General features: G+C 50.4%; 6 protein-coding genes across 6 annotated transcripts; all 6 read left to right on the top strand.

Annotated features, from left to right (window-relative positions):
• Positions 1 to 347: 347 nt before the first annotated feature.
• MIND_00325000 (uncharacterized protein) lies at positions 348 to 1,045 on the top strand (the record flags this gene model as incomplete). The annotated part of the gene is made up of 3 exons (XM_037360106.1): positions 348 to 469; positions 519 to 661; positions 711 to 1,045. The coding sequence occupies 3 exons, from the start codon at positions 348 to 350 to the stop codon at positions 1,043 to 1,045; spliced, it is 600 nt and encodes a 199-aa protein (XP_037222991.1).
• Positions 1,046 to 3,486: 2,441 nt separating this feature from the next.
• MIND_00324800 (uncharacterized protein) lies at positions 3,487 to 4,676 on the top strand (the record flags this gene model as incomplete). The annotated part of the gene is made up of 4 exons (XM_037360105.1): positions 3,487 to 3,928; positions 3,975 to 4,063; positions 4,111 to 4,290; positions 4,341 to 4,676. 4 exons carry the CDS (start codon positions 3,487 to 3,489, stop codon positions 4,674 to 4,676), a joined length of 1,047 nt encoding a protein of 348 aa, XP_037222990.1.
• A 49-nt stretch (positions 4,677 to 4,725) lies between these two features.
• MIND_00324700 (Exonuclease domain-containing protein) lies at positions 4,726 to 5,973 on the top strand (the record flags this gene model as incomplete). The annotated part of the gene is made up of 4 exons (XM_037360104.1): positions 4,726 to 5,051; positions 5,105 to 5,298; positions 5,356 to 5,594; positions 5,647 to 5,973. 4 exons carry the CDS (start codon positions 4,726 to 4,728, stop codon positions 5,971 to 5,973), a joined length of 1,086 nt encoding a protein of 361 aa, XP_037222989.1.
• Positions 5,974 to 6,031: 58 nt separating this feature from the next.
• Positions 6,032 to 6,935, top strand: MIND_00324600 (CAP-Gly domain-containing protein; the record flags this gene model as incomplete). Its single annotated transcript, XM_037360103.1, has 5 exons — positions 6,032 to 6,118; positions 6,165 to 6,314; positions 6,365 to 6,467; positions 6,520 to 6,763; positions 6,815 to 6,935. 5 exons carry the CDS (start codon positions 6,032 to 6,034, stop codon positions 6,933 to 6,935), a joined length of 705 nt encoding a protein of 234 aa, XP_037222988.1.
• A 132-nt stretch (positions 6,936 to 7,067) lies between these two features.
• Positions 7,068 to 9,924, top strand: MIND_00324500 (AAA ATPase; the record flags this gene model as incomplete). Its single annotated transcript, XM_037360102.1, has 9 exons — positions 7,068 to 7,144; positions 7,195 to 7,241; positions 7,288 to 7,354; positions 7,405 to 7,649; positions 7,699 to 7,827; positions 7,880 to 8,271; positions 8,322 to 8,570; positions 8,623 to 9,653; positions 9,705 to 9,924. The coding sequence occupies 9 exons, from the start codon at positions 7,068 to 7,070 to the stop codon at positions 9,922 to 9,924; spliced, it is 2,457 nt and encodes an 818-aa protein (XP_037222987.1).
• A 121-nt stretch (positions 9,925 to 10,045) lies between these two features.
• MIND_00324400 (Diacylglycerol o-acyltransferase) lies at positions 10,046 to 11,841 on the top strand (the record flags this gene model as incomplete). Its single annotated transcript, XM_037360101.1, has 13 exons — positions 10,046 to 10,173; positions 10,222 to 10,326; positions 10,375 to 10,591; positions 10,642 to 10,693; positions 10,742 to 10,754; positions 10,801 to 10,829; positions 10,881 to 11,121; positions 11,169 to 11,201; positions 11,251 to 11,290; positions 11,352 to 11,466; positions 11,513 to 11,557; positions 11,615 to 11,705; positions 11,775 to 11,841. 13 exons carry the CDS (start codon positions 10,046 to 10,048, stop codon positions 11,839 to 11,841), a joined length of 1,176 nt encoding a protein of 391 aa, XP_037222986.1.
• Between the last annotated feature and the right edge of the window lie 334 nt (positions 11,842 to 12,175).

Genomic DNA, 12,175 nt, shown 5'->3' with positions numbered 1-12,175 from the left:
TCATTATACTAGATTGCTTCCCTCTACGCTTCGTTCTTGTTTTTACGCCGCATGACCACCCGAATAATTCAACCCGTGTACCAATCATTGTCGTGAGTTGACTTCCATCCTTCCTTCCGTTTTTTTTGGCATCACGGGATGTAGAACCATCTGTCTTTACTCTGGGTCGGTGTGTAGGAACCGAGGTACGCTGTCGCTCCGTAGCATATTTTTCTTGCGATACGATATTTTTGGCGCGATCACTAGAGTAGCACGTGCCCGTGAGTGAGCAAGTGATCCGTTCTTGACCACCACGCAAGTCATGAGTCTTTCATATTCGCTTCTCCACAACCTTGGAGTTCTTGACGATGGCTAGCGTCTTACTTGTCCTCTTTATTGTGTCTGGCTTAGCTCAAGCCCAAGTGTCAGCACTTCCGCAATGCGCTGTTGGTTGTGCAAATCAAGCTGCAACGAAAGTCGGCTGCTCTACGTGGGTCGAAACAGCTGGACGGTTTGAAACAGCCAACTCACCTTACTAGCACCGATGCTGTGTGTCTGTGCAAAACTTCGTTTGCATCGACAGTGCTGCAATGTGCTGGTGCCACATCTTGTAATGAAGCAGACCAAACCAAGGTCTCCGACATTCTCGAGCAACTTTGCAGTCCAGTCGGTGGTGGTCCCGGTCAGTCTGATCCAATTATCTTGATTCGCTGTCTTCATGGGCTGATCAGTATCTGCATCTCGCTCGTCTCCTCCCGCTTCGTCATCTTCCAACTCAGTTTCTCAAATTATCACTGTTACGACGACTGTCACCTCAATCTCACCACCATTTACCACGACATTCACCACCAAAGTGTCTGTCACATCCAATGGACCCACTGTTATACCGCCACCTATCAGTCCTAGTCTCAGCAGCCCACGCCCTTCTTCGGCTAGCTTGAGCGGAAGTACGCCATCGAGTAGTGGTACTCAGGCTCCAAATCGCGCCGCCATTGCAGTTGACCACAACAATGTTATCAGTTTTACCCTGGCTTCCATTCTTAGCTTGTTGATAGCCTTGCTGTAGCCAAAGGACCCCCCCTAGTGCTCTCATTTTTTGAATCTATACTTATGTCCGTTGTGACCATCTCAACAACAGACGTGTGTCACTGTGGGTGCGTGTTTTCCCGACTTGAGGTTGACTCTCACTCGAGGGAAACGGATGTGCCACGCACGGTTTACGATGTATTGTGACATCTATGTGCGACAATGGCGCGTCGACGAGTCGAGCTACAGCTGGGTACTTATGCTTAGGGTTACCTAATCCTTCCGCTAATATTTCATAGTTCGACTGTGATTTTCGTTGGTGTCGGACCAGTTCTGCCCATCCACAACCATCACCTCCGTCTGGCAAAACCCCCTGCGAATATTGCTACCTGACGTGCTCAGCGGGAGCCGAGCGAGACAAGATAGTCCTCGTCCAAGAGGCACCGTCAAAACAACCGGAACTCGAGCTCATTGTTAGGTTGGAAAACTGATTGGGATAGTTATTGTACATTTTACTTTCAGGGCATCAATGCAAGAATCTCTTCCGGAACGACAGGCCGTCTGTCCCATTCTGAGGTCCACCCCGCAGCGGCGCCGTTGGCTTCTCCGACAGAAGGGAGTCCAAACACAGCTGTGATGAGCCATATATCAGCTTGCCCAGCCTCATGCTCACCGCGTAGGGTTGGTAAGACAGCACGAGCAAATATCAGGTTTGTATTCGCATCCGTTCTCAGCGCAACGCCAGGTCTGAGACTTTGGGTGGTGCTCATATCGACAATACCGGAAACACCGGCCTTTGAAGTAGCTCGCGCTGCTCCAGACTCGCTCAGAGTACCAAATTCCTCTCCTGACGAAGGATCCAAATGGCGGCCGTCTGGTCGTTGTCCGTAGACTGCCCAGCCACCTTCCGCACTCCAAATATTTCGCCCTGTTTTGATACGATGGGCTCGCAGATGCCATAGTGGGGCGGCTGGGGTGGGAGGGACAAGCCAAGTTTCGACCTGCACGTCTTTCCAGGGATACCACATTGAACGCAACCATCCTTGACCAGCTCCCTCGAAACGAGCTTCTCGCGTGTCCCGTCTGCATTTCCAAGTTTCGCCGCTATCGTCACTCAACGCTAGTGTGTTATCGCCACCCAACTCTTCAAGGGTACCGCTTCCGACCGGAACACTGTAGCCAAACGCTGAAGAATATGCTAGCTTCCCGTACTTTGCAGCGCCCTGCTTGACGGGATAAGAGCATTGTTGCCCTGAAGAAAGAATATAGAAATGACCGCCGAGGTTGGTGGCAATGTGAAGGGGGTGCTTCAGGGCTTTCACCGTATCAAGAAGCGAAGGCGGATAGCTTTCCTCATCAGCCGCCCAAAATGGGTGGGTTTCGGGAAGAGCCAGAGTCACAAATGACTTGCAACACCAGTAAGGAGAGCCGGGAGAGTTGTAGTTTTCCGTCATGTTGTGATTGGGGTAGCAAAACCCAATCGTCAAAGTTCCGTCCGAGTTATAGGCTCCAGGTTGTTTGGTCCAATAGCGGAGGTTGCGAAGTTGGAGTCCTTTGATGACACCCCAGGTCAATGGTGCTGGCGGCTCAACGTCGGCAAACGCCAAAGCCCCCCAGAACGAGCTCATGGCAAAGCGATAGGTTAAACTGCGTCCAAATGGAATCGCCCGACCTAGAATATGCAGAGTTAGGACTGAGAATAATGCCACTAAATCGTGGACCCATACCTTCCGAATCGAAATAATGAACAAAGTCCAAAGCAAATTGTCGCGCTCGGTTGCGGTACTCTTCGCAGCGAATGGGATCTTCTTTGGCCATCAGTTTAGAATAGACCAGTTGCGCGAATTGAATCGCGAATGATGAAGAGTAGTAATCGAGTTGAACAACGCCTTCAGGACCATCGCGAGACCACCCATCGCCGATATAGAATGTGTCAAGGTGGTCCATGTCCGCCTTCATGCGTTTTGCATCCTGGCATGCATGTTGATCAGATACTCTGCTCAACGGTTACGACTGAAATGATTACAAATCTCGGGGAGCCGGCGCGAGACAAACCAAGATTAGCGAAGACCTGCATGGGATTTTCAGAGGATACTCCGCGCGAGAAGTGTTTCAAAATAACGCACGCGGAACCAGAGCCAGTTCGTGTTGGGCATCTCCTTATCGTTCATTCCCCCAAGCCATCGTTCCACATTAGCTTTCGCCTCTGGGCTAAGAGGGTCCCATAACTTCTTCCCGGCAACGGCAATAGCGAATCCGAGGGCAGAACACTCGACCATTCTTTGATCTTTGTCGCGCATGTCACCCCAAAATTCGTTGTGAGTAGGATCGCACCCATTTTGGAGACCATCAACCCAGCGGTGAGTTCCAGGGTACTCCCCTCCACCAGCGAGAAAGGAAGCTAGTCCCCATATTGGGCGCGAAAACCCTTCGAGCTGGGCAGCCGTTTCGTCATAATGGGTTGCGGTGTGGCCTAAGTGAATGCGCGCCCCTCCTGGAGACGTATGTGAAGCGAGAGGATCGAGGAGGCCGAGGAGAAACCGTGACAAATCATTTTTTGTCTGCAGTGGGTTGGACGCGAAAGAAGAAGACATGGTTCTCGTCTGCCATTCCCTGCACCAGCTGGCAGTTAAAAGCGACCCTGCCAGGCCCGAACGGTCCGGACACGGCGGTCACGGCAATCTGGTGACACATCACACCTCATCGGATATGGCTGATCCTGACGGCGAGCTCGACAATGACGATTATGAGGAAGGCAGTGAAGAAGCAGAGGTTTTTTCTGAAGATAATGGAAGCGACTCCGATATTCCAAGAACGTTCACGCCAATGCCGCCACATCTTGCCTTGCCACTCGAACTCCAGAGACTGATCTTGTCCTTGGAGACATCGCAGTTTCAATGCACTTGGGGCTCGTATAGATTTGGTAAGGACTGAGGCCCATTTTAGCGTGTCTGCTCATATAAGGACAGTTTGCAAGGCTTGGAACGAATATATTCTTGAGCTGGCTGAAAAGCGCTGGATTCCTAACGCTGCCTTCCATTATCGTGGCTACATGACGGTGAGTAGCACTAATCTCGATACAAGTATACTCCAATTTTCTTGAAGCGCGATTCTGGACTGAACAAGGTTCTTTTGGGCGGAGCGTTTGAATTCTCTCGGATGGACGGCGACAACGCTATTTTCGCCTCAGACTCTTCAGAGGAGCACCGCAAAGCTTTTATAAAGGCTTGCAAGGCTACCAGCCCTCCCGATGTTGAGGTCTGCATGTTGGTTCATGATGTGCAGGTAAGCAGAGCGAATCAAAAAAAAAAAAAACAAGTTGCCAGACGTTTTAGATTCCTGGAATGACTGTCGACTGGGACGCGTTGACGATCACTTGTCCATGGCGGAATCTAGTTGGCCGTGTCTTGGCGGAAGAACTCCGTGTGGAGGAGTTCAAGAAGACAAGCTACAAGAAGCTGATTCTGGCCGCTAAGGAACTGCGCTCCCAAGGGATGGACGGAATATACGCTATGTTGGACATGTACGCCAACCACCTCGATGACGCCTATTCTTCAGTCCGTCGTGAGCGTCTGGGCTATGTCGATAAGGCAGGGGATGAGCGTCTCAAACAGCTCCGCGTTTCCGCTTCCCTGGCCCTGCTCGAGGATGAAGGTGAAAGCGTAAAATAGTTGAAAATCGCGTTCTGTCACATCGTTACTATGTCGCTTGTTGCACACCATGTCCACTGGCAAGAAATCCGTTTCAGTCCCTGCTTCGTCAAACTGGCTCGCACTTCAAAAGAAGCTTAAGCCAGCAAGAAAAGCCGAGTCTGTCGACCATCAGCCTAGAAAACGCCGTAAAATCGAACACTCCTCTTCTTCATCTTCTTTGCGTCCAAAATCATCTTCCAACCAACGCCCAGTCTCCGCCATCAAGTCCACCGAAGAAGCTGAATCAGAGTCTGAGGAACCAAAGGGGAGCTATGATTCGAAGAATAGTGAATCGTTGTCTGCCTTGCGGGAAATGGTTTTCGGGCACATGGGGCACACAGACGCGCAACGACAGTGCGTTTGCCCTCTTCAGTTTCCCCCAACGCATCTCAACTTCATCTAATTAGGCCGGGGAAATACCTTGCCTTAGACTGTGAGATGGTGGGGGTTGGTCCTGAAGGAGTCGAATCATCACTCGCTCGGGTTAGCATCGTCAACTTTTTCGGAGCCGTTCTCCTCGACGAGTTTGTCAAGCAACGAGAACGTGTTGTAGACTACAGGACCGAGTTTAGTGGAGTGCGCGAGACGGATATGATTCATGGTCAGTTTTTTTTTTACTATTCACAATTCTTGACACTGTTCTTATCCATGAATAAAGCAAAGCCTTTTGCGGAGATCCAATCGCGAGTAGCGGAACTCATCAAGGACTGTATTCTCGTCGGCCATGCGGTCCACAACGATCTAAAGGCACTTCTTCTTACTCATCCACGACCGTACACTCGGGACACGCAGGTCTACGCCAGTAAATTTAAAGTCTCCAAAAGCAAGTATGTTGCGCTTCGGCATTTAGTAAAACAAGAGCTTGGAGCTACGATCCAGGGCGGGGAACACTCTAGCGTACGTTTCAACGTTTAGCTTTTTGAGTCATCTTCACCGACATATCCTGTAGGTTACAGATGCTCGGGCAACAATGGCGGTTTTTCGACTGCATCGGAAACAGTGGGAAGCCAACAGCGCGTCATGGCCACCAAAGAATCAGAGCTCGGGTAACAGCAAAGGTGACGATGAAGAGGAGGTTGAACCTGTCTCCAGGATCAAAAAGAAGAATAAAGCGGAAAAACAATTTCCTGGTGGTGGGCGTAAGGGAATCAGTTCGGGGCTGTCTGTCATCACCAAGAAGGTTGGACGTAGAGAAAAGGGGGAACATGGAAGTGGATCGCAATGGTGGAAAGAATTGGGCAGCAATGGGTCGGCGAAGGGTTCAATGAGAGTCTGATTCCAAGAGTACAATCCCGGGCCGTTTTGGATCAACAACCTTCTTTGCTTCACCCATCATGTCCACTGTAAATGTTTGGGTCGTCTCGGCGGATACCCGGTCAGAGCGCCGCATCGATCCACACATTTCGGTCGAGCAGCTGAAGGTCTTGAAGGCCCTGGTTATCAAGCAAGACTCAGACTGTGTTGTAGAATAAGCTGGAGTTGATCACTGGTGTTCCAGTCGCCAACCAAGCAATTTCAATTCTCAGCTCTCTCGAGGATCGTTCCGTGGTGGCAACCCTGGATGATAACTTGCGTCCAGTGGGGTATTATGGCCTACGCGATTGGCATGTACTCAAGGTTCGGTCATTTTCAATTATCTATGATTTCCATTCCACAGCGTGCTGTAGGTTGACGACACAAACCCATCGACTTCGTGGACTGGACAGTTGACAGACGTGACCCAAACAGATAAATTCGAGTTGAGTCAAGAGGAATATGCGAACAGGACAGGTAATGAACCAACTGAAGTTGTGATCACCTCAGGTAGATTGATCACGACTAGATACGGTGCTGGCATATAAACAGAAGAACAAGGTCGGGCGATTCGCACCAAAAAGCGAGACCGAAGAAGTTGCTACCGCTCAAGTCGATATCCCAATTGGCTCACGATGCGAAGTTGAATCCACCGAACCTGGGTTGAGTAAACGCGGCAGAGTACAGTTTGTGGGTCCGACCAAGTTTGGAACCGGTGGAGGGGTCTGGGTTGGCGTGGAATATGACGAACCTATGGGCAAAAACGATGGCTCGTGAGTGCTTCACTTTCAACGCGTTAACCAGGTAAGTTTACGCGTCGGCAGTGTAAACGGTGAACGATACTTCACTTGCCGACCGAACTTTGGTGCATTTGTGCGACCAAACAAAATCAAAGTTGGGGACTATCCTGTAGAGGAGTTAGATTTGGACGAGGAGGAGATATAAATCGACTACAGATAACCTTGTGCTTGTAGAGAAACCCACAGAACCTGGCAGAAGCCACGTTACCCATATTTTAGTCACGTCACGGCCGCGCGTCCCTCTCTTCACTTCCACCAACAACTTTCTTCTACAATAATGGCAGACCCAAGCGGCGCTCCACCCCAACCGGGTCCAGACGATGTATCTACCGCCATTCTCAGACCTAAGAAATCGTAGGTTTCTTTTTCCCATCCCGCGCGTTTATTGCTAACCCGGCTTTCAGTCCGAATCGCTTATTAGTCGATGAAGCAGCGAGTGATGATAACTCTGGTATGCTTAGTGTACGGCGCCTTCCCTTGTAGCTCATTGTTTTCAGTCGCCACTCTTAATCCAGCGACTATGGAGACCCTTGGTCTCTTTCGTGGGGACACAGTCATTGTTCGGTAAGTAATCCATTCGATTACTCAGACGCGTACTTAGCTTGTCATCGCAGCGGGAAGAAGCGGAGGGATACTGTCCTCATCTGTCTCTCGGACGACGCAGTTGAGGAGGGACGTATCCAAATGAACAAGGTAGCTCGCAACAACTTGCGAGTCAAGTTAGGCGACCTCGTCAATGTCCACTCTTGCCTCGACATCAAATACGGCAAACGCGTTCACATCCTCCCCTTCGATGACTCTATCGAAGGCTTGAGCGGCAACATTTTCGAGGTCTACCTCAAACCATATTTCCTCGAAGGTACCGCAGAGACTTGACTTTCTGTGGGGTTTACTAATAAGGGATACAGCTTACCGCCCCGTCCGAAAGGGCGATACTTTCCTTGTCCGTGGAGGGATGCGCACAGTCGAGTTCAAGGTTATCGAGACGGACCCAGCTGAGTTTTGCATTGTTGCCCAAGACACCGTTATTCATACGGGTCAGTCGGCTTGCTTTCTCTCTTTTTCTGGCAAGCTAACTCTTGGTATTAGAGGGTGACCCTGTCAAACGTGAAGACGAGGAGTCCAACCTTGCGGATGTCGGTTACGATGACATTGGCGGTTGCCGCAAACAGATGGCACAAATACGGGAACTCGTTGAACTCCCTCTTCGCCACCCGCAACTCTTCAAATCCATCGGCATCAAGCCTCCCCGCGGTATCCTCATGTTCGGTCCTCCCGGTACTGGCAAAACGCTTATGGCCCGCGCTGTGGCAAACGAAACTGGTGCATTTTTCTTCCTGATTAACGGCCCCGAAATCATGAGCAAGATGGCTGGAGAAAGCGAAAGCAATCTCCGAAAGGCGTTTGAGGAGGCAGAGAAGAACTCGCCGGCTATCATCTTCATCGACGAAATCGACTCGATTGCGCCTAAACGTGAAAAGGTGCGCATTTTTCAAATTCTTCTCACAACTCGGACTCAAAATCTACACAGACGAACGGAGAAGTGGAACGCCGTGTGGTTTCCCAACTTCTAACTCTTATGGATGGACTGAAAGCTCGTTCCAACGTTGTAGTCATGGCCGCCACGAATCGACCGAATTCCATTGACCCCGCCCTTCGTCGATTCGGACGGTTCGATCGCGAAGTAGACATTGGAATTCCCGACCCTACTGGTCGTCTCGAGATTCTCCGCATCCACACCAAGAACATGAAGCTTGGGGACGATGTAGACTTGGAACAGGTAGACTGTTTTTTTCCCCTCGTTAAACTGTTAATCTCAATCATCTATCCAGATTGCTGCTGACACTCACGGCTACGTTGGATCTGATGTTGCATCACTATGCTCAGAGGCTGCGATGCAACAAATCCGTGAGAAGATGGACCTCATTGACCTCGACGAGGACACGATTGATGCTGAGGTCCTTGATTCGCTGGGAGTGACGATGGACAACTTCCGCTTCGCTTTGGGCATTTCAAATCCATCTGCTTTGCGGGAAACTGTTGTCGAAGTCCCGACCGTCAAATGGGACGACATTGGTGGCCTCGAAAAAGTCAAGCTCGAGCTGCAGGAGACGGTTCAATACCCCGTCGAACATCCAGAGAAGTTCCTTAAGTATGGCATGTCTCCATCCAAAGGTGTCTTGTTCTACGGCCCTCCCGGTACTGGTAAAACCATGCTGGCCAAGGCCATCGCCAACGAGTGCAATGCCAACTTCATCTCAATCAAAGGACCTGAGCTGCTCACGATGTGGTTCGGTGAATCGGAAGCCAATGTCCGGGATGTTTTCGACAAGGCCCGCGCTGCTGCCCCGTGTGTTATGTTCTTCGACGAGTTGGACTCTATTGCCAAGGCTCGTGGTGGATCCTCTGGTGATGCTGGGGGTGCGGGAGATCGGGTTTTGAATCAAATCCTCACGGAGATGGACGGCATGAACTCGAAGAAGAATGTCTTCATCATCGGTGCCACCAACAGGCCCGACCAGATCGACTCTGCCTTGCTACGTCCTGGTCGTCTTGACCAACTCATTTACATTCCTCTCCCTGACGAAAGGTCGCGCCTGGACATCCTAAAGGCAGCCTTGAAGAAATCACCCGTCGCGCCGCAAGTCGACTTGAACTTCTTGGCCAAGAGCACCCATGGCTTCTCTGGTGCCGACTTGACAGAAATTTGTCAGCGTGCAGCGAAGCTGGCGATTCGTGCTAGTATCGAAGCCGATATTCGTAAAGCGCGAGAAAAGCGGGAGGCTGATGAGGCTGCTGGTGACGATGCCATGAAGGTCGAAGATGACGTTGAAGAAGAGGACCCAGTTCCGGAGATCACAGTGTTAGCCGTTATCTTTTTTATGAAGCTTCCTTACTTACTCACTTTCCACAGGGAACACTTCGAGGAGGCCATGAAGTTCGCCCGTCGGTCAGTGTCAGACCAGGATATTCGCCGCTACGAAATGTTCGCCCAAAACCTTCAACAAACTCGTGGTTTCGGCAATAATTTCAAATTTCCAGAAGGAGAGGGTGCTGCTGCTAACGCTGCCGCCCCAAGCTCTGGAAATTCGGGCTTCACCGAGGAGACGGCGGATGATGATCTGTATGCCTAAAATGTATTTCGCTAGCTACACGTAGAAATTCTTTCATCATTATCTCTTCACTGAACTCTCCTGTTTACTTGGCTGTTGCGATAACACGCCATCATCGTGACGCGCCTCTTTCCGAGCCACCATGTCTCTCCGGCGGCTCTCCAACGCCTCGCGATCACTCTCCGCTAACTCGCTCAAGGATAGGCTGAACATGCTTACTACCGCGCCCATCGTTCCAAAAGTTGCAACCGCCTTGCAGGCAAATATTGAGTTCGACTCCCCCGTTTTCTTCCGTAACTGGAGTTGATCGTCGTCAAGCTTCGTGCCTGCCCGTATACCCAGAAAACGTCGCCTACAGACCCTTGCCGTTGCCCTCTGGTCCATAGCCATTCCGATTTGTGCAACCTTGTTCTTGTACCTGTGGTATGTCTCTTTTCATACATTCCAACACTGCTGATCTCCCTTGTTCAGCTCGTTCCCTCCATTATGGCCTCTCATCCTCGTCTATCACGTTTGGGTGAACTATATCGACAATGGCCCGGAAAACGGCACCCGGAGTAGTCAATGGTTCCGCTCCCTGAAGATGTGGACCTATTTTGCGGACTACTACCCTGCTTCGTATGGTTTTCACCGTACTTTTATCTTTGCTTGGCTAACCGCGTTATTATCTATAGCTTTCTCAAGGCGCGTCTCCGCGCCCGTGATAAAAATTTCGCTTGACAGCCTGTCTTTTGACAGGAAGCCGACCTTCCACCCGACCGACCCTATGTGTTTGGCTACCACCCACACGGTGCGTTTATACCTCGCCCTTGTTCCTACTCATTCTCATGAGACTTAGGTATCATTGGAATGTATGCACTTTCCATTTCGGAGGGTCGTTTTAACAATTCAAATCAGGGGTGCGCTTGCGACTTTTGCGACAGAAGGTGCAAATTCCCATAATGCATCGCTCTTTACTTGGACTAAACTAATCACAGCGACGGGGTTTTCGACAGCGTTTCCTGGTATCCGACCGCATCTGCTCACTCTCGCCAGCAACTTCCACATTCCATTATACCGTGACATGTTGCTTGCTATGGGCATCTGTAGCGTCAGTAAAAGGTCTTGCTCCACTATTCTTCGAGCAGGTCCTGGCTCAGCCATCACCATTGTCGTCGGTGGGGCGACAGAAAGTTTGAGCGCCCACCCAGGAACTGCAGATCTGACTCTAAGGCGGCGGTATGCCCTCGTATCGCTTTGGAGCATCTTTCACTGATTGAATCCAGCCTTGGCTTCATTAAGCTTGCTATTCGTCATGGGTCAGTCAATTGTTTTTTCTTTCCTGCCGGTGTTTTCAACTTTTATCAGCGCAGACCTGGTTCCTGTCTTTTCTTTTGGCGAAAACGACGTTCGTGTCTCCGTGTCACTTGAAGCTACTATCTTGGTCTTGACGCTGCCAAAATAAACAGATCTACGAGCAAATGCCGAATGAACCTGGGACGACCATCTACAAACTGCAGCAAAAGTTCAAGTCCGTTTTTGGATTCACCCTACCTCTCTTCCATGGCCGTGGTCTGCTTAATTGTGAGTCGAAAATATCAACGCAAGTCCTCGACTTAAACTCTCGTAGACAATCTTGGTTTGATGCCATACCGACGGCAGATAGTACCCGTCAGTGCGTGGTGGTATTCATAATGTTGCTTTACCTTTTCGCCTAACACTGGCTAATTAGTCGGTCGACCGATCCCTGTCATACGGAGCGAAAATCCAACACTCGAGGAAGTGATGTCCGTGCAGAAGCTCTACATCGAAGAGCTAGAACGGTGCGTGTTGCTTATCGTCGTCACTCCACCGACTCCACCTGTCATGACGTACACTGACTGATGCCTCAGCATATGGAACACTTACAAAGACGTGTTCGCCAAACAGCGCACCCGCGAGTTAACACTGATTGCTTGACACGGAGACTTAAAGTAAACTTAACTTAAACTGCCGGGCTCTAGATGCTGCTACTGCCTTTATCGTACTTGTACATTTTAGAGTTTTGTAGCTGTTTGAGCAAACATTTAAGTCTTGACAGGATCTTCTTATCGGCGATCAGATTAGATTGTCATTTTCGGCAAAGCACCGCCACCTGTCCGTTTGGTGTGTCACGCGGGCCGCAGATCAGGCGGTCTTGGCAGCGGACTGTTGTTACGGTGGCCAAGACTGTATGTAAGTGTACCGCAAGTGTGAATCGCCGACCCGAGCCTATCCACCACGAACCAACCTGCAGCTGTTTCTCGTTGCGGTG

This window comes from Mycena indigotica (assembly GCF_014461135.1).
Source record: "Mycena indigotica strain 171206Taipei chromosome Unknown Mind.scaff0003, whole genome shotgun sequence".
Classification (NCBI taxonomy): domain Eukaryota; kingdom Fungi; phylum Basidiomycota; class Agaricomycetes; order Agaricales; family Mycenaceae; genus Mycena; species Mycena indigotica.
This window is presented reverse-complemented; position numbering and strand designations above follow the sequence as displayed.